We start from the raw sequence: 21,954 nt of genomic DNA, 5'->3' as shown, positions 1-21,954 counted from the left end.
TTCAAATCAAAAGAGTTACCCAAATTATTGCTTAAAGTTGCATTAATGGCTGCAGCAATACATTTATCTTTGTGTAAATAACATTAATCAGCTTGGCATAATTGACAAAAAAAATGCTTTTGCCTTTTGCATGGCTGTATATCAGAGTTTTAGTGCAATTATTATTTCAGCAATCTGGCTGTACAATATCTCTGCTGCTTAAGGAGCTGTAGCTGGTTGGTGGTTTAAATCTCAGCGCTTCTCTTGGCTCAGTGAAAGTACAAACACATGAACAAGTGTTAACCATCAAAGGTGACCCAGTATAATATTGGATAGCCCAGCCATCATATGGTGTGGTTTTGCAGAAAATACATTGCAATATAAATTGGAGGAAAAGAATACAAAATAAAGGAATTGCCAGGAAAACCAGTTCATCCAGCCAGCTGCTGAGACTGCTTAGACACATATCAATGAGTTTGGGGCTAAATGGGCTTTCCAGCTCTATGATCCTGGGGACTTGGGTTTTATCTGTGGCAAGTCTATGAATAAAGGAGTCCTTGTTCATAAGATAGCTAGTCAATCATGTTTATGCCATGATTTTGCTCAGTCACTGATACTTTGCAATGGGCTTCCTTGTGTGGCCAGATTTGGCCTAGTGGCTGCCACTTTCCAACCTCAGGCATACAGCTGGAATTTATAGATTGGGATGGCTATATATATAGATGGAAATAGTCCTTAATATTTAAACTTTCTCCATGTAAACAGAAAAAAACCGTTCTCATTTTACTAACCATTAATACTTAACATTTAACCTTGCTGTAATTAGATTCAGTTATCACACTGTGAGCCTTAATGTCTCCTAATCATGATGTTTACTTATTAGCAAATACTGGAGAAACTGAAGTGGGCTTCTTACCAACATTTGGGCCTTGTTACCTGAATCTTTATGGAAGTCCAAGAGAATACACTGGATTTCCAGACCCATATGATGAGCTAAATTATGGAAAGGTTGGTTCTTGAATATTTCTAGAGAAAATATTTTTTTTCTAAATGTGCGCTCACATTCGCAAATCGGTAGGGAAGGGGCAGGGATTGGCAACCCGCGGTTCTGGAGCCGTATGTGGCTCTTTCATCCCTCTGCTGCGGATCCCTGTCGCTGGTCGGCTCCACAATTGATAGGGCTTTCAGTTATGACAGGTAGAGGAAAAAGGATACCGCGCTAGGAGGAGACTCTATGGTGGGGGAACCAGACTTCCGGTCAGCAGAGGAAAAAGGATGCCTCACTAGGAGAAGACTCTATAATGGAGGAACCGGACTTCAGAATTGAACAGGGGGCTTCTAATTAGAACCTTTGTGGCTCTTTGAGTGTTTAAGGTTGCCAACCCCTGCTTGAGCATGGAGTAGGAGGAGAACATCTCCAAAGTCCCTTCCAACTCTGTTATTCTGTTATTCAGCACCCAGAAGCATACTGGCAATCATTACAGTCCCTGAAGTAGTGGTATAACATGTGCCAAGTAACTGACACCATTTACTTCTCATGCAGCTGCATTTTGTACCAGTTGACGTTTGCAAATGCTCTTCAAGCCCCATATAGAACATATTGCCGTAATCTAGACAGGATGTCAAAAGGGCATGAGTGATGGTGAACAAGTCAATATAAACATCTAAGGGCAAATGCTTCAAGTGTAGAATATGCCCTCCTATGCTAGAGAGAGACTCACATATATGCACACAGAAACTTGTTGCTTTGACAAGTTTCTCTGTACCTATTTATAAGAGCCAGAGGGCAGCACACAAGAGGCTTTCCACTGCTTTCCACAAACAGCAACTCAGGAGATAGTTATAATATACGGCGGTTAACACAACCAGGAGAAGAAAGTCATTTTTAAATAAACCAAAATTCAAGACTCTTTTAAACCTTTAAAGTCTCAAAAAACCTCCCATCTTACAAACACATGTTGAAACCTGTTTTCTTGGGTTCGATAGTCACATTGTCAATGTAATTATAAACAAAAGAACTCTCTTATTCCGATTCAATATGTCAGTTGAAGAATATGGTGCTGCGTTTGTAATGTAGAATATTATGCTAACTCTACATTGAAGTAAATTGCTTGGGTTGCAGGGAGAAGGTGTCTCTTACAGAGGCAGAATCCTGGTCGAACTTTCTACAGTGCTTGATAGCAAACCACATGCTAATAAAATTGAAACTATACCCAGCGATGATGTATTAATTGTAGAGGTAAGTGGCGTTTTGTTTCTCAGTAAACAGCTATCATAGGAAGAAGCATCATCTATTCTAGCTGATCTGTCTTGTTTGGAACAGACTAGTCCTTGGACATCATCAGAAAATCCCAGGCTATAAGCTTTTATAAACTAGATTGGACAATTTTTTTTTAAATTAAACTTATTTGCTGCCCATCTCCCCGATAGGATGATTCTATGCAGCTTCAGATCATAAAGTGATAAATAGAAAAGCAATTCAAATTTTAAAACTATAGATATTAAAATGTTAAAACTATCAAAATACCCAGAACCGTGGAGAAAGATGACACGGAGATAGATCTTCTTATCCTGTCAACCTTTTCCGACAATGAGTAACCTCCTCAAAGCTCAAACAGCAAAACCAAGAAAAACAACACAGTTATTGTTTCTTGTTTTTGCCAAGAAAATGACACAGGCATATCCCTGATGTTACCAGGGCTACAAGCCATCCCATCAGAGGTATAAGGCTGACATCAAAATGTACTGCGTTGCAAGCAGGGGTGAAATGCTCCTGGTTTGGACCGGATCGCCTGATCCGGTAGCGATGGAGGCGGGTGATTCGGAGAACCGGTAGCAAAAATCCCTGCCCCCCCATGCCCAGCTGAGCCGCACAATCATCAGAGGCTTTTTTTTTTTCTATTAAAAGCATTTTTTCTACAACTCTTCTGCCGAAAAAATGCTTTTAAAAGTAAAAAAAAAAAAAAAAAGCCTCTGGCTCAGCTGGGAAAAAAACCCTTTTTTTCTTTTAAATGCCTCTGACGATCCAAGCAGAGTTGCCTGATTGGCAGAGGCTTTTTAAAAAATTCAGCTTGGATCGTCAGAGGCATTTAGGGTTTTTTTTCTTTTAAATGCCTCTGACGATCCCAGCTGAGTTGCCTGATTGGCAGAGCCTTTTGAAAGCATTTTTTTACAACCTCTTCGCTGAAGAGGTTGTAGAAAAAATGGTTTTAAAAGTAAAAAAAAAAATGGCCACACCCACCCAGTCACATTACCCCCCCCAACCAAGCCACGCCCTCAGAACCGGTAGTAACAAATTTTAGATTTCACCACTGGTTACAAATGTAAACAAACTGAAGAATTAGTACTGTATGTATGCCTGGAAAAGCATCAGATATACCACCTAATATCTGCTAAAATTTCCAGTGAATTATAATTTACTTGTTATTATTTTGACTATTGGACTGTAGAGGTATGGATGGATGGATGGATGGATAGATAGATAGATAGATAGATAGATAGATAGATAATATAGAACACAGTGAAGTGCTAAAAATACACTTAAAATTTATTGCAGTCAAAACAAATCATGTGAGACATTCCACCTGCTTGCTTAGCAGCGTTAAGAATTACAATGTATTTTCTTAGCATACCCTTCTAGAACTGCAGTTTTCATCTGCCCTGTATAAGGGCATCTGCAGGAAACCAAAATGGCAGCAGCATGTACAATGCATGAAAAAAGGGGTGAGACTCTATTCATATAACCATGGCTACCACCTTGACTTTTTTTACCGACTCTGTGGACAAGGCTACATAGGTTATAATTTTTAAGATGATAAAATAAATAAAAATAATGTAATAAAAAACATTAAATAACATTAAATAACACGATAGGTAGTTATATTTATTATATTCACCTATTTTAACTTTTATGATTTAATTTAAATTAAATGAAATTATGTTTCTATACCACTCATACATAAGGCCCCATATTATTTATATGTTTGAATATGGCCCCAACATAATAGCAATAGTACTTAGATGTATATAAGCTTCATAGAGCTTTATAGCCCTCTCTAAGTGGGTTTACATAGTCAGCATATTCTCCCCAATAATCTGGGTCGTCATTTTACGGACCTTGGAAGGATAGAAGGCTGAGTCAACCTCGAGCCAATCAGAATCGAACTCCTGGCAGTGAGCATTGAGTTAGCCTCCAATACTGGATTCTAACCACTGCACCACCACGCCTAAGCAAATGTTATGCATCCTGCTATGGATAATAATTAATCCATTAAAACCTTAGGGTAAGATTCAGTTAGTAATATAAGTAAACCAACATGTTTGTTGATCTTCTAGAAATACCAGCGCAGAAGAAAATACAGTCTCTGTGCTGTGTTTCATTCTGCCACCATGTTGCAAGATATTGGAGAGCCCATCCAGTTTGAAGTTAGCATTGGCAATTATGGCAATAAATTTGACAACACCTGTAAACCATTGGCATCAACCACCCAATACAGCCGGGCCATTTTTGATGGTGAGTACTGCGGTTGGGGATCCTACCCAGGGGTGGGTTCTACTCACCTTTACTACCGGTTTGCAATGGAGCTGCGCGCGCGTGCAGTTGCTTCACTCACACACATGTGCGCGCACTCTTCTGTGCATGCGCAGAAGCGTTCTGATGACTTCGGAGTCGGTGGGCGGAGCCTCCCTCCGGTTTTACTGCCAGTTCTATAGAACGAGTCCGAACTGGGGGGCAACCCACCACTGATCCTACCATGGTGACCTATTTAAAGAGGAAATGTTTTTTACATTTTGTTACGTAACTCAGGGCTGTGGTCAAAAAAGCAGGCAATGTTTTGATGACATAGTTTTGGCTACCATCTTGACTTTTTGACTACACCCCCTAAATTGTATGAAAAATATATCTTTCTCTCTCTCTCTCCCTCCCCCCCTCCCCCCCTCTGTCTTTCCATTTGATACTTCGTTATTTGCTTCCTATTTTTAAGCTACAATATTAGTTGTAGATAACCTTAGTTGATCTTGAAAAGAACTTGCAGGTCAAATTTACAATGAGAAAACTTCAGGAAATCTAAATGCTCTAGCTAGGCTAGCGTTTCTTTAACCCCACACCTTAAAGATGTGTGGATTTCAACTTTTAGCTCAGGGGCCAGTCATTTTCTCTCAGGCCAACATAAGTTGTTCTCGGGAAAAACTCGAGAAAGAAATGCTGTCTATGTATATTACTTGGAGCTCCTGAGAAAAGGTGGAATATAAATCTCATGAAATAAATAAATGACTATTCATCTATCAATGTTTCATCCTAGGAAACTATTATTATTATTTACCGTGGGCAAACACAAAGCCAGTAGTAACATTGACTTCTTATTGGGAGGACATAAGTCACAGATTGGATACTTTAAACTTGATTCTTGCCATGATAGTAAAATTGGTAAGTAGTTTGGGACTATTTTAATCAGTTTTTATTATTAACTATTTAATGTTAATGCATGCATTATGAATTTCCAGCATTAGATTTGTATCCAGTTTCTAAAAATAGACTGGTAATGCAGCATCTTTATCTTTATGGGCTGTCTGTTACCTCTAAAATTCGACCAGTTCGTTCCCACAGAGAGGGTCTCCTCAGGGTGCCGTCAGCCAAGTTATGTCGGCTGGCGACGCCCAGGGGGAGGGCCTTCTCTGTGGGAGCCCCAGCCCTGTGGAATGAACTGCCCCCAGAAATTCGTAAGATATCTGACCTCCGGGTGTTTCGCTGCGCATTGAAGACCCTGTTGTTCCGCCAGGGCGGACTATCAATACAATAGTTTTAAATTGGGGTATTTAAATTTATTGGGGTTTTAAATTTGAGCCATTTATTTAATTATTTTAAATTTTATATCATTGTTTTGTTTGTGTTTTTAAATAGGCTGTACACCGCCCTGAGTCCTTCGGGAGAAGGGCGGTATAGAAATAAAATTATTATTATTATTATTTATTATTATAAAATAACTATGCTATCCCCAGTTACATTATTACAATTTCACAATATTTCTAAACTATACACAACAATGCCAACATTCTAACTGAGATTTTGTGATATTTCAGAGTTTCCATCAAGTATGAATCATAGAAATCTTGTAAGATTTCAGGCAAGGGGAAAACCATTGAAGGTCTTAATTTTTGCTGATTTCTGTCCTACATAGAGATGTACACAATGCTTGTAATAAACTTAAATAACTATGAGAGGTCTTTCCAAAGTCGTTTTGATGAATTATAAAAATGAAGCTGGCATTGGCTATTCAATTCTTTCCCTTCCTAGCAAGCCAACCTAACAGCTTTAAAATCAGGAATACAAGCAAAGATGGCAGAAAATCAATTGGCAGAGATATGGTTGAAGCTGATCGATGAACTTATAGTGGACCTAAGGTAAGCTGTCCTGTATCTTTCTTCTCTGTGGCTGCCTCAGAATTAAGATTGCTAAGTATTCCTGTACCTGAGAGCCAGTTTGGTCTAGTGGTTAAAGTGCTGGCCTAGAAACCAGGAGATTGTGAATTCTAGTCCCGCTTTAGGCATGAAAGCCAGCTGGGGGACTCTAGGCCAATCACTGGGAGACTGTGAGTTCCAATCCTCTTTATGCATGAAACCTAGCTGATTCTGGGCCAAATAGTTTGTCTCAGCCTACATGAAAAAGGACATCCCCTCAAAAATTACATTATGGGTGTCAAGAGAGGACCATCTATTCCAATGTTGAGATACAACTGAGCTCTTACCATGCTTAAGCAATGTGCTAGATATTTGGAAGTGCAACTAGTTGAATGTTTCCTACCCGGACACATTTACTATCTATATCTTCCTTTTTAAGCCAGCAGGATACTTGAAACAAAAATTCCAAAGACAACAACTGTTATTGAAGATAATTGTAGAGAAAATAAATCTTTTTTTTTGAATATTTTTTTTTATTTTTTTAAAACAAAAACATAAAGCACATCTTTTCAAAACGAAGCTTTTGCTCCAGTCACATATTAAAGCAAATAAGGTAGGTTTAATAATAGAAATAAAGAGTATAAATTTGGAGTCTAATAGTTAGAAATAAAATGGGTATGTTGAAATTAAATATCTTTGGAATGTTTAATATAATTGTATGCTTTATATTGTTAAAATATATTGTTAAAATATATCCATCTAGGCAAATGAAAGAGAAAAATGGATTGATAATTGGTTAGTTTAAGGTAACGGGTTTTTGGGGATAATGGATAGTTATATAGACAGATTTGAGGGAAATACTTGTTTAAAATGTTTAGTTGTGTTAATTGAAAAATAAGATATGTTAATAATTTGCTTTAATATGTGAGAAAATAAATCTTGACAAACAAAATGGAGGCTTCACCCTCTTTCCCACCAAACTTTTAGATGTGAGCAGGATCAAACCCGGTTCATCTCTTTGCCTAATTCTATGAGGCTCAAATTGATCCTCCCTGCCTCAGACAAAGGCCCCTGCAATTCCATCAAAATCAAATTATAGAAGCCTCCTCACTAGCTCACAGCACAACACAAGGACAATCCTTTTAAGGAAATTACAAACTAGAGAAACTCCAACCTTCCATCCTCCATCAGCTGGTCACCTCAACATTATGGAGTCCATGGTGCTCTCTGAACCTGGTTGTTTTGAAAACTAAACTTGGTTTTCAACTTGGTTTACAAGTTTTCAACTTGGTTAAAAACAACAAAGGATCAAGAATTCCACAATTCAACCCTGGGTTACAAATATCTTCTATTGCAACCTCAACATTCAATTGTATCTTTTTTGCAATAAACTTCTGCTACCTGCTGAAAGGCCTATTTTGTTTAACAATAGTACTATCCCAGTTATCCAGACAAGGAACTGCCTAGATTCCCAAATTGGCTAGCAAATCCCTAGGATTTCCCATCTTGTAGCCCTCAACTTCTATAAATATCTTTGCTTTTCCATTATTTAAGAACTCTCTTTCAAAGCAGGCACCAAAGAATTTATTAAACATGGTTCTCCTCAGTGTTCTGCTCCTTATTCAGACTGATTGTACCTTATGATTCTTGACAAATGTATCTTTTTTTTAATGTACACTGAGAGCATATGCATCAAGACAAATTCCTTGTCTGTCCAATCACACTTGGCCAATAAAGAATTCTATTCTATTCTATTCTGAAAGCACAAGGGCAAATACAATTCTCTCAACCCCCACACCCCCAAAATCACGGCCTTATGAGTTAGGATTGTGCTCTTGTGGAGTAGACTTTATCAGATCCAAAGATCATGGCCTGTTATACTGCACACCTGCTTTATAACTTCCTATCTGGCAAAGTACCCAGATAATTCTGACATTTTGTGTACAATTACTGTTTATAAGATTAATGTGATTTCATTTCCTTGAATGTGCCTAATTATGTTGTATTGTTCCTAAAACTAGACAACCCCAGATCACCTCATCTCACCTCTACTTATAATTAAAACTTGTCTGATTTTATTTAGAATGGCAACTATTTATTTTAATTTTTGGTAATTGTAGAGTCCTGGTCAGTGATTGTAATAAAGATTCCAATTAATAAAGAGAAGAACTTGACTGAGCCTTATTGGTTCCAAGTGGCTGTAAATATAATTGTATCTTCTACTTTTTTCCTATAGAAAAAAGAAGTCAGTGTTTAACGTAATAATAATATATATAATATTATAATATATAATAATATATATAATATAAGTATATTATAATTATTATGATGATACATTTTTAAATGTTCAGTTGACTGACTTTCATGTTTAATAAATAAAAGTTAATAATAATAATAATATTTAAATAGGTGAGGTTTTTACTCTTTATATTTTCACATCTATATTCATGTATTTTCATTTTAAGAATCTTCCCCAACAAAAGGAATATGATTTTCTGAAATGCTTCAGTCATAAATCCTGCTCTTTTTGAGTACAGTTTTTTCCCTTGTACATTTGTTGCATTCAGAGTTTTCCATCCTGGTTTCGTGAGACCCCTGGGGCATTACTACATTGCATTAGTTTGTGGTGATTTTTATGACCTTTTAAGTATTTGCTGAATGAAATTTAATTGCTAAAAATTACTGGCATTTCCTTTCAGTAAGGAGTTGCCTCACTTAGAAGGCAAGCAGAATGTCACCGTCCTTGACACCCAGATCCTCAAATTACGAACCAAGTCCCTCCATCAGATTCAGGAAGCAGCAATTAGACTCAGGAATGAAGCCATGGATGTGAAGGCCACTCTGCCAGACATCGAAGATTGGCTGGACAGATTAATACAACTAACTGAAGAGGTGAATGGATTGTATGTTGGGGAGAGGGGGTTGTTTGCACACACACACACACACACACACACACACACACTTACTTGGGTGCCCATGGGCAAAGGACAACACATGCATCATGATCCCATAGCATAAATGGCATGACTCACCAACTTATGTCAGCTGCCACGATGCTGGTAACATAATTGTGTTATTTGTACATTGATGTCATGAGCCATAATGACATCACTTCGACATAATTCGACATAATTGTGGTTGTACAGATGGTACTGCCGATTCATGCATATATTGTAAATGTGAGTGGCATTTATAAGTGTACGGTATATGATAGTTTTGCAAGCTGGACTCCATTTCATCTGACATTGAAAATAAGTTGGCCTAGGAAGCACTTTAGAATGGGCCTGTTTGCTGATGAGGCATTTCCAAGGAAGTCTACAAATGATGTCGGATATTAGCAAGACTAATAAAGCTATTTCATTGCTCTCTTCTTCATTGAAAACAAAAGCCACAAAACAGTATGCCTGACGTGTTTATATGGATGATCCGGGGAGAGAAGAGACTGGCCTATGCACGTGTTCCTGCTCATGAGATTTTACATTCAACAACATGTCCTGAAGCATCTGGCAAATATTGTGGGAAAACTCAGACAGTCTTTTTAAAGGTACTGTTAACTCCATGCATATCTGTGGCTGGTGAGTCAGTCATTTCTAAACCAGGTTTGGTCCAGCATTTGGTGAATGCATGTAAATCAATAGATAGGCTCAGGATTCTTTTGTTTATGATGGTATCTGTTTTCTCCTAATTTGTCCAAACTAGAATTTTTGGTGACATTTCCTAGTATCTCCTAGTGCAGTGGTCCCCAACCCCCGGTCCGCGAACCGGTGCCGGGCCGTGGAGTACCTGGCACCGGGCCGCGCAGCGGCCGGGGGATATGAACGCTGCAGCGCAAAGGCTCCTGGGCCGTGCGCAATGGGCCGTGCGCAAAAGCTCCTGGGCCGTGCCCCCACCCCTGCGCGCGCTCAGCGGGCCGCGGCGATAAAAAGGTTGGGGACCACTGTCCTAGTGAATTAAAGTAAATACAGCAATTTTTCTCAATCTGGTAGAAATCCTGAAAGTTATAGAGCCAATGCAGTTGAAGGATTCAAGGTTAGAGAAAACTGAGGCAAACATTTCAGTTGGCATAATACACCCCTCTATAGAGAAGTCTGTTTGCTTTAGATGACTTTTTTGTTTGTTTGTTTGCATCCCACCTTTATTATTTTTACACATAACTCAAGGAGACAAACGAAGTCAACACATCTTCCTCCTCCTATTTTTTCCACCACGGCCAACCCTGTGAGGTGGGTTGGGTTGAGACAACCCAAAGCCACCCAGCTGGCTTTCATGGCTAAAATGGCACTTGAACTCATGGCCTTCTGCTTTCTAGCTTGGTGCCTTATCCACTAAACCAAACTGGCTCTAACTGATACAAGACTACTGCAGAATAGTTATTTCTTTAATTAATGATACGATCACCATGGAAATAGGTTGGCAATGTCCTCCAGGTAGCTATGGTATTTTAGCACAGTGTGCGTTCCAACATTAACCACCTCTATTGCCAACTCCCACTACTAAAAACTAAGATTGGGAAAGCCTTCCTCTCATTGCTGATGGTTCTGTTAGGGCATTAGCCAGTCTTGTATTCAATCACTCCTCTCAAGATTATTTGCTGTCATTACCATTGTCCAGGGCTGATTCTTTGCATTCTAGAGAAAAATTCAGAAAAATAACTTACACAAAAATAGGAGAACTGGCCCCTGTAAGGGCATGCCATTTGTATTTCTTAAACTCAAAAGCAATGATAGAAAGTCTGTGACCTCTCATTTCCATTTCCCTGGCCAGCCATACTGGCTGAGGCTGATAAGGGTTGGAGTCCAGCAATATTTAGAAGACCACCCCGTTATAAAAGTCCGGAAGTAAGACTAAAACATGCTTCCAATTTCAATTCAGAAGAAAACGGTGTTTCAGTGGTTAGAGTGTCTCAACTTAACAATGCTGATCTTCAAGTTGCTTATAGTAAGGAAATATTAGCAGTGATTACAATCTTCATTCTCGGAATTGGGTAGTGGCAAAGTATTGTAGGCTGACAATTGGGATTGGAAAAACAGGAAATAGATTAACCATCTGGCTGTCTTTGCTTCCTCTTAAGTCAAATCAAGGACAAGTTTATACTTTGAACCTCTCTCTTTTTTTTTTTGAAGTAGCCTCTGGTAGAAAAAGCACAAGCTATAAGGCACAAGTCCTGGAAATCTGTACTGTATGTCTTTTATTGTGATGAACACACATTGGAAGTGACTGGTTTTTTTTCCTTCTTTTTCTTAAAACATATTCTAGTACCCACAAGACAAAAACAACGTCAAAATACCAGCACAGCTGCGAGTCAATTTTTGGCTTGGCTTGAGTGCAGTCGAAAAAAAATTCAATAGCTTTGCGGAAGGAGCATTCAGTGTCTTTGCTGAAATGGTATGTGCCTAATCATTACTCTGTCATTACTCTGGGAAGTTGAGGTTTGGTCCTTACGCTAATATTCTGAAATCAGGCTTCAAGGATTGGTTTTCTTGTTCTTCATTCTCACGGCCCCTCAGGACTTGAAAATGAAATAAAAATTTATTTCTGTAATGTGTTGTACAGCTCCTGTTCGTTTTAGTGGAACATGCTTGGGACACATGTACAGTGGCTTCTGCCAAAGATTGATCAAATCGATAGTACAACTACTTGTTCAAGGGCAAATCTTAATCTTAATCTTTATTAGTTAATATGTCTATCACTGGTATTGCACATTGCCATCTGAAAACATGAAAAATGTATTGTTTTGTATTCCCCTATTTATTCTTTTGTGTTAGTTGTCTTGAGTGCCCCTTAATATAAAAGTAGGAAATAAAGTGATAAACAAAATAATTCAGCAAAAGCCATGTAATAGATAACAGTTTCATAGCTTGGCACGATATCACCCTTCTCAGTGTTTTGAATCAAAAGACTTATTTCAGGCTACCACAGCCCAAAGCTTGATTTTGAAGGTAGCAGGTGCTTCAGTTCAGACAGCTGCAGCTGTTATACATGGCAGGTAAATATTTTGTGGTTGGAGGCTACACTTTTTTGAGGATGCACTAATATTACCAGAGAGGTTGGGTTTGAAACTTCAGCACTTCTTTGGAAGGATAAGCAGAATTGATCCTGGACAATTTCCTATGGATTCAGGAGAAAGATCTAAAGGGGCAGCTTTATAGGCCACAAAAACTTGGCTGAGGGAAGCTAAAGAGATCTGCAGGCCATATAGGTGGGTTATATTTGGATTCACTGCTGCCATTAGAGAGAGAGAGTTTAATAAATGTGCTCAAGTCTTTATTTAATCTATAGTCCTAAAGCCTTTCCTTAGCTAAAGCTCTACAAAGGTTCCCATGTCTTTAGACTCATATGAACATTGCTCAGGCTTTATTTGAGAGACCAGCAAACTCCATCCTTGCCTCCTTCCATGATCTTCATGAATTTTTAGCTAATTCCAATAGTTTTATTTTTGAAATAGTTTTAAGGCTTCTCCCGACATTACTCACAGATGAACACAATGTATAATTATACATCTCCTGGGGAAGTTTCTTGAGCATTGATATATAAACCTGAACATTTATTAGACTGGGGAAGAGGTATAATACTTGATATGGAGATGTCTTTTCTGTGTGGGCAGAAAAATACCAAGATCTGTTTTTGACAACTAGAATTTTAGGTTTCATTAGGGAGAAGGATATGAGAAGATGAAGAACCTGGAAACCCCTTGACTAGGAATTATTTATTTATTAAATGTATGTGCCACCCATCTCATCTAGATGGAGATTATGGAGTAAAGTGGGAAGTGGTTAAATATGGTTTTCTGCTTGAGCAGGGGTTGGACTAGAAGATCTCCAAGGTCCCTTCCAATTCTGTTATTCTGTTCTGTTCTGTCCTGGGAAAGGCTGGAGTGATGATTATAGATTGAGTATAAAGAAGTTTTAAACATGTACCTGACTTCTTGTTTTGATGGCTTTGGAATGCTGACGGTGAACAGATTCATTTTTCTAAAGTTGTATTTACTTTTTTGGCAACAGTATGAAAACCAGGTTCTTATGTTTGGAAAGTGGGGAACCAGAGGGCTTGTTGGACGCCACAAGTTTTCTGATGTCACAGGAAAAATCAAACTGAAACGAGAATATTTTTTGCCTCCCAAAGGATGGGAGTGGGAAGACGAGTGGTTCGTTGATCCTGAAAGAAGGTCAGATTTTGACTCGGATTCTTCTCACAAAAAGGTGGGGAGGGGGAAGCTTATGTAATTTCCATTGGAGGAAATCTCATAAATTTAGCAGGAAGAAAGGAAGGCAGGAAAATGCTAACTCCTGTTGAAAAGCAGTTCTATCAAGATCTCCTGCATAAACCTGCTTATGCCAAGGGAAGGTAACAACATAAAGGCTTCCTTAAATTATGAATGTTGAGAAAAGGGCTGATGGGCGCAAGCTTGTTTTGACACTTCTGGAGAAGCCAACACAGGTGCATTGTATCCCAGGGAGAAATAACTATGCTATTTCAAGGGCCTCTCAAAGATTTTTAGAGGCAAATTCAAGTTTCGAGGGGCAGAAAAGGACCTTGTCTGAAACCAAGTAATCTACAGAACGTAACTTGGCTAATAGACCAGTCTTACTGAAATCTCAGCTATCAGCAGATGGAAGGAAGGATTGCATTTTCTCAATAAGCAGTTTACTAAAATTTTATTTACTTTTTAATCTATTTACTTTCACCGATTATGTAATCCATGATGATAAGATAGAAGATAAGTGGAAGCTAGGTGCATACCTCTAGTTTTGAGGCGTACTCCTGAGTCTTGTGCAGATTCTCTGTGATAAAATTCCTACTTTTATTAACTGTACTGGAATTATTCCTTTGTACAGGTAGTCCTTGACTTACAACAGTTTGTTAGTGACCATTCAAAGTTAAAACGGCACTGAAAAAAGTGACTTATGACTGTTTGTCACACTTACGACCTTTCCAGCATCCTCATGATCTTATGGTAAAAATTCTGATGCTTGGCAACTAGTTCATATTTATGACCATTGCTCTGTCCCAAGATCATGTGATCATGTTTTGCAAAGTCAATGGGGAAGCCAGATTCACTTAAGAACCGGGTTATTAACTTATCAACTGCAGTGATTCACTTTAACAACTGAGGCAAGGAAGGTCATAAAATGAGGCATAATTCACTTAACAAATGTCTCACTTAACAACCTGGGGCTCAATTGTGGTTGTAACTGGAGGGCCACCTGTAATAGAAGATGTAGGAGATATTTTATTCAGGAAAGTTAATGCTTCTCTTTCGTTCCTGAACAAATCTCCTTTTTTTCTCCTGCTGTATGAAGAAGGGACGCAGTGGCTCAGTGGCTAAAGTGCTGAGCTTGTCAATCGAAAGGTCGGCAGTTCAGCAGTTTGAATCCCTAGTGCTGCGTAATGGGGTGAGCTCCCGTTACTTGTCCCAGCTTCTGCCAACCTAGCAGTTCGAAAGCACGTAAAAAATGCAAGTAGAAAAATAGGGACCACCTTTGGTGGGAAGGTAATAGTGTTCTATGCACCTTTGGCGTTTAGCCATGCCAGCCATATGACCATGGAGATGTCTTCGGACAGCGCTGGCTCTTTGGCTTTGAAACGGAGATGAGCACCGCCCCCTAGAGTCAGGAACAACTAGCACATATGTGCGAGAGGAACCTTTACCTTTACCTTTTATGAAGATTTATGTGCCTAAACATAAATGTGCCTAAACAAATTGAGAAAATTTATATTAAGAACTCTAAAAACTGTGCCTGTGGGTAGAATATCCAGAATAGCTTGGCTGTTAACAACCAGTTCAGTTCCACATGTTTTGCCATCCACCAATCCTCTTTAGCATCCTCCCCTTCTCTTTTGTTGAACTCACCAAATTTTCCTACTCATCTGCTCTCTTGGATTCTGTCCCCAACCAGCTCAGTCCAACTACTACATCCACTCCCTTTAGACTGTCTTCCTTTATAGTGCTTTTTAGAGGTCACCCATCACCACTACTCTTTCCAATTTTCTCCTCTGCTTTTAGCTAATTCTTCTCTTATATGCTACTTATAAGTTATACTTCTTATATATTTATTAACCAAATGTATATGATCAACCAGAGGAACTCTGGATGGTGAACAACGATTAAAAACATAATTATCCAATTGATTTAAAAAAGAAAAATGAAAGACTTTAAAGGTGACAACTGGCATCTAAACTGCACCTCTATGCCAATTGGGAGCTAGTGCAGCTCACACAGCAGTGATATGGAGTGCCATATGTGCACATTATATTTCACTGCATTCTGGATTGAAATTTCAAATGGTTTTCAAGGGTAGCGTCATATTCAGCCTGTTGCAGATGATTAAGTACGTGTGACCTAAAACCCAAAGCCAGTCAGTTTTCTCAGGATTGAGCCAAAGCTAGTTCTTCCCCATCCAGACCTATATAGCCTCCAGGGCCTGGGAAAATGCCTTGACTGCATCAGTTGGATGAGTTGGGACAGAGATATATAACTGACTATCATCTGATGATTCTTGATTCCATGTTGATAGATAACCTCATCCAGCATTTTCATGTAGGGGTGTGGATGGATATGCTGCACCCATCCAAAATCTGCCTTCATCTATAAGCATGGCTGAAGCTGTTTTGGTGCTATATCTTAGCCTGAAACCTGACTGCAACAGGTCCAGATAATTAGCTGGAGATCTACTTCCTTCTCAACAACCAGAAAAGGAAGCTTAGCAACTGGATGAAATTTTCCAGTACTAATGGATCCAGTGACAGGGTCTTGAGAAGAAGGCAGAATAATGCAATCATTATGGCACATGGAATTGCTCCTTCCAACAAAGTAACATTGGACACAACGTGGCCTAGCCACATATCACTTTTCAGGAGGATATGAACCTAACATAGCTGTGATTGTATTTAATCACCCAAAAACACTGCCCACTTTCTTGGGAGTAATAGAACCAAACTCATCCCAGATAACTAATTTTTTTTTTAATTTTGCCCCCAAGCTCTTCTATCAACTCACTGCTTCTATTCTTGGTTTAACTCAATTTTTCCTCCTCCTCTCATGGAGTACTTTCATCCCCCCTCCCCCTTCACTTAGTTTTCTGTCTCCTCATATCTGGTTTTAATTTTTTTTATTCCCTATTGTTCTATTCATAATTTTCCTCCCAGTAGATGGAGCTGTATGTCACCAATGTCTGCATCATATTTTACTAAACTGCAGTTTTATTTATTGCTGTTATTACCAAAAAAAGTTCAGAAAAACTAAAAATAGCTACAATAGCTTTATATTAATTTAAAAAAATAGATAATGTAAATATTTAAAAAAAAAACATTTTAAAAAGAACCGTGCCCTGGGGTTTATACTGTAGCACAGTGTCTTTCGTTGAACATCCCCTGTTATCTAATGCTTTGAAGTCTTCCTTCTGGCTCCACAGCTTGCTAACAGAAGCAGATGCTGGCCACACTGAATTCACTGATGAAGTATATCAAAATGAGAGCCGTTATCCTGGAGGAGAATGGAAAGCAGCTGAAGATCAATATACAGATGTGGTAAGAGCTGCTTCTGGTGGCTTAGCAATTTTAAGTGCTGCTGATTTTTTTTCCAGGTATGGGTGACTTAATGTGTTTGGTGTGTGTGTGTGTGGGAGAGAGAGTGGGGGGGGGAGGGAGAGAGAGAGCGCAGCCAGTTGGTGAGGATCTACCTGAAACTAATTTCTTTCCAATCCCATAAGAGCCATGGTGGTGCAGTGGTTAGAATGCAGTATTGCAGGCTAATTCTGCTGACTGCTGACTGCCAGCAGTTCAGCAGTTCGAGTCTCACCAGCTCAAGGTTGGCTCAGCCTTCCATCCTTCCAAGGTGGGTGAAATGAGGACCCAGATTGTTGGGGGCAATATGGTGACTCTGGGAATCGCTTAGAGAGGGCTGTTAAAGCGCTGTGAAGTAGTATTTAAGTCTAAGGGCTACTGCTACAAGATCTCATTAAGTCTAAGCTATAAACAAATTTTCAGCTAATTGTTGTGGCCCGTCAGCGGCCTGCACGGATTGTGGCTGATCCTGACAACGAGGAGGTTGGTGTGGTGTCGCGCCAGCAGCCTGTGCAGCCGGCGCTCGAGTCGGACAGTGAGGAGGCTGAAGAAGATGTGTGCCAGAGGCAGAGATTCAGCCAGGGCCTTCAGATCCCCCAGAGGCTCCTTCAAGTGAAGAGAGTGAAGTGGAGGAGCCTCTTCTCAATGCACGAGCACGCAGAGCTGCCAAAAGGCAGGAGTGATTACTCAGGAGGAGGTCTCCTTGAGAGTAAGGCTTGGGGCTAATTGGCCACTCCCTTAGCCTATTTAAGTTTGCACACAGCTGGCAAACATTGCAGGAAACAACGTGTGTTCGTCTGGTCGTTCGTTGAGCATTTGAGAGTGAATTTTCCTTGCAAACCTGGTTTCTTGGCTAATTGCCAACTATTGTAAGCCTTTATCTAATCTTTGGAATTTCTGGCAGGTTGTTAAGGACATTTTTAGTAATAGTCTGCATTTGAAAAAGACTGTGTTTGTAGTAAACGGAGTTGTTTGGAGTTTTGTGTGTGCTACATTTCTTGGGTTCCGTAGCTGGGGCAGAACAGCTAATACTAAACCATAATATGGTTTGTTTATTTTGGCAGGGTATGATCTGTCCATTATGGCTTAGCATACTGAACACTGTATTTGTGTTTATCAAATCATGTTTAATATCCTATGTCTATGTCCCTTCAGCCATGGAAGCACTGTAGGTGAGGTTGGGTCAATTTTTGACTCTCAGCCAATACTTGTCTGCTAGATTATACGGAGAAGAATTGGTGGAGAAAATGTTGCCTTGAGCTCTTGAAGGAAACACATTTGTTTTTAATATTATTATTTCTGTGTAAAATGAAACTTAAATTGCAATGTGCAAGCAAACTAAAATGTGCATTACTGAGTTGTAAAATAAATTTGAATGCAGAATTCTTGTGTCACCCTTTAAAAAGTTGCATCTAACTCTATTGCTAGTTTACAACTATTGGATCCTAGTTTGCTGCTTCCAATTGTACATCAGGGGGAGTCAAATAGAAAAGAACTGGTCTTAGTCTTGCTAGTCTAGTGCATCAAACCACTCAATGGTATTATAGTACTTCAAAGGTTTAAACATTTCTTGGGACATACATTTTTGGACCCTCATTTGGATCTGATAATAAAATTAGTGGTCTTTCAGGTACTGTACTTTGAAATGAGTTATTATGAAATGTAGAGGTATCCCCAAATAATGGGGTAAAAAAAAATCAAGATGTTGACCCATCTACGAGATTGAATTTTTTTTTTTGTGCATTATGTGGAAAAAAACGAGTTTTGATATGCAGTTGCAGCTATTATGTTGATTTTTTAACCTCCCCTGAACATCCCTGATTGTATGCACATATATCATTCTGCTAAATGTGAATATAATTCTCAGTATGATTCTTTCTGTGTTTCAAAGAATGGAGAAAAAGCCCCCCCACCAGGTGAAATAACGTGTCCTCCTGGCTGGATGTGGGATGATGATGCTTGGATATATGACATCAACAGAGCAGTGGATGAAAAAGGCAAGTATTTGAACTTGCAGACTGCTTTTTATTTCAAATGTGAATGTAATGAGTCTTATGAATGTTGGCTTATGAGAAAAAGATGAGGAAAGGTTGGCGAACTGAAGGCTGTGAATCTTAGATTTCAGTAGCTACCCTATTGACTATGGAAGGAAAGTCCGGTTTTAATGGCCAATACATGTATTTTTCATTTAAGGTTGGGAATATGGAATTACCATTCCTCCTGACAATAAACCAAAATCCTGGGGTGCAACAGAAAAAATGTATCACACCCATCGAAGGCGAAGGTTGGTTCGAAAACGCAGAAAGGATCCAAACCAAACAACTGCATCAAAGGTAAGACAAAGAAATTGCAGCCGACAATGAGCGTCTATGGAAAAGAATGGGGAGAGGGGGCAGTATATAGAAAATAGATGTCAGAAAATAATTCTATGTTTTGTCAAAGAAGTACATTGAATTCTTGTTATGATTGTCTTTTAGGAAATCACATCATACGAAGATCGCGAAGGGTGGGAATTTGCATCTTTGATTGGGTGGAAGTTTCACTGGAAGCAAAGTAGTTCTGATACTTTTCGCCGCAGACGCTGGAGAAGAAAAATGGCTCCTTCAGATGCATATGGGGCAGCTGCCATCTTTAAACTTGAAGGAGCTCTTGTACGTAGGGATAATTTGCCTTGTTATCACTTAATGATCACTTCGAGGATAACCTATGATTTAAAAAGTGCACTTAAATGTGACCTAGGCAAGTGGATTAAAAAGTGGCACTCTCAATTCTTTTTTCCCTTGTCACAATCCTAACAATCTTCCCTTCTGCAGATGCTGTTTAATATACCAAGAAAGTGTTCTAAGCAGGGCAATTGTTCATTGAGTCGCACCTGATTTTGCGACCGTTTTTGCCGCAGTCATTAAGTGAGTCACTGTGGTTAGGTGAATTGCAGTGTCTTCAGTGACATCATTAATTTTAGGAATCCCTATAGCTAAGAATGGATGGCCGTGTTTGCCTTCTCTCCTTTCCTTTCCCTTTTTCTTTTCACGTTGGGTTTTTATTCGATAAGCCTGATAACAAAGACCACTTTGAAACTATGGGTTTAAGCTAAGTCCTTTATAAACATTGAATAATTATATACTCTTAGGGAGCAGATTTTAGTATTGAAGATGAAGACCACACTTCTGAGAAGTCTACAGATTCAGCAGCAAATTTGTTTGGTGCAAACACTCCAATTGTTTCTTGCAACTTTGACAGTAAGTCAGTTCAAATTGTTTATTCAAAGTGATGGGATTCCTTGATTTTCTCACAGCTGTTCTTTTATTGTAGTTGACATGCAGTATAAACTCAAACTGGCGAACATACCTAATACCCTTTTTGTATTAGGGCTCTTCTGAGCCCTTTCCTGCCAAGAAAGAAGACGCTATGACCCATAGGCCTGATGTAAGGCCTCCCAAAATGCAAATATGCAAACTCCAAGCCAAATTGCTCTCATTGGGCAATGCACAAAAATGAATAGAGTGAAGTGAGAACAGGAAGAAGTCCACATCATTAACCATGATCCATTAATGTCATTCAGTCTTCAGTCTGTTTCTTGGATTAGTAGAAATGTATTGCTATACTTTAACTTCTGGCAAGATTTAGTTAATAATCAATTTGTCTGTAGAATACAGCTGTATTTCACATTATTATTTCAAAATAAACACTGATAGAAATTATAAAGAAAGGTTAATTTCCATTTATTTGATCAGTTAAAGAAGCTAGTCCAAAATGTGGGCATATCTGATATGACCAGTCTTATGCTTATTAAAATTGTACTAAGTTTCCATTCCATTTTCGATCCGATTTGTAGAAATGATCCTAGTTGGTTAGTGCTTTCAACACCCTGGAAACCTACAACCCAAAGACTTCGGAGGCAGACAACACTTATATTAGAAATAACAAATGCATTAGCTGTTCTCCAGTGTTTTCCTGAATGCCAGATGTTGACATAGCATACTGTTGGACCAGATGAATCCATTTATTTGTGGCAAAAACAGATGAAGAGAATGATTGAAATGTTCAACAATCTTCAGCCTAACCAAATAATTAAAATTACTATAGAATTAATGAAGACTAATACATGCTAAACAATGACTAGAAATCGGAAATTATTGACAAGTACAGCATAAAAAATACACATGGGGGAATAACTACAGAGACTCGTACTAACATAGACAGAATAAAGAGGATAAGGAGGAGGAGCAAAAGTAAGTGTTTATAAACTGTCAATTTTAGCCCTTCCTTAGGCACGAAATCAGTTGTGTAATCATAGGCCAGTCACTCTCTCTCAGCCTTAGGAAATAAACTGGAAGGACTTGTCCACTTAGTCATCAGGAGTCATTGGTTCAAAGGTAAGTGTACACAAAGAAAAAGATTGTTTTATTTACACTGACTTTTTGTTGTTTTAGGAGTTTTTAGTTACCACCTTCGATGTTACATCTATCAGGGAAGAAATCTTACAGCTTTGGATAAAGACAGTTTTTCAGGTACAGAGAATAGAAGCTAGGGAATGAATTCAAAGAATGTATATCTTTTTCTGATATTTTTCTAGAACAAACAGCTTGATAAGCAAGGGAAATAATTTGAGCATTTCCTGTTCAGAATGTTATGGCTAATCAAAGATTTGCCTAATTATTTAATAGTGATGTCTATTCATTAAAATATTTATATAGCAGAACTCTTGTCAAATAGTTCAAACAATAACACAAAAAAATAGAAAAAAAAGCAATTTGCGTGCAAGGTCTTTACTTCATGGAAGCATCATTTATGTACATATATCTATACTATTTCATTCAAGAACAGCTCTCATGTCTCTACATATGGATATCACCCAGGGGTGAAATCTACTTACCTTCCCTACCGGTTTAGAAGTGCGTGCTCTGTATGTGATTTTGGACCCTCTGCACATGCGCAAAGCTTTCTGTGCATATGCAGAGGGTCAAAAACAGGTTACTTCCTGGTTAAAACCAGGAAGTAACGACATCCGGG

General features: G+C 38.8%; 1 protein-coding gene across 1 annotated transcript in view; it reads left to right on the top strand.

Annotated features, from left to right (window-relative positions):
- Window positions 1–21,954, top strand: part of MYOF (myoferlin) — a 101,567-nt gene that overhangs the window by 46,368 nt on the left and 33,245 nt on the right. The window contains 15 exon segments of the mRNA XM_070946096.1: window positions 863–987; window positions 2,102–2,218; window positions 4,315–4,492; window positions 5,283–5,407; window positions 6,275–6,388; window positions 9,085–9,270; window positions 9,767–9,922; window positions 11,635–11,763; window positions 13,380–13,543; window positions 16,791–16,905; window positions 18,833–18,938; window positions 19,135–19,274; window positions 19,419–19,592; window positions 20,072–20,180; window positions 21,375–21,452. Coding sequence (XP_070802197.1) covers window positions 863–987; window positions 2,102–2,218; window positions 4,315–4,492; window positions 5,283–5,407; window positions 6,275–6,388; window positions 9,085–9,270; window positions 9,767–9,922; window positions 11,635–11,763; window positions 13,380–13,543; window positions 16,791–16,905; window positions 18,833–18,938; window positions 19,135–19,274; window positions 19,419–19,592; window positions 20,072–20,180; window positions 21,375–21,452 — 2,016 coding nt within the window.

This window comes from Pituophis catenifer, unplaced genomic scaffold, assembly GCF_029215685.1.
Source record: "Pituophis catenifer annectens isolate HBS135680 unplaced genomic scaffold, rPitCat1.0.hap2 SCAF_6, whole genome shotgun sequence".
NCBI classification, from domain to species: domain Eukaryota; kingdom Metazoa; phylum Chordata; class Lepidosauria; order Squamata; family Colubridae; genus Pituophis; species Pituophis catenifer.
Note: the sequence above shows the minus strand (reverse complement) of the source record. Positions and strands in the feature narration are given on the sequence as shown.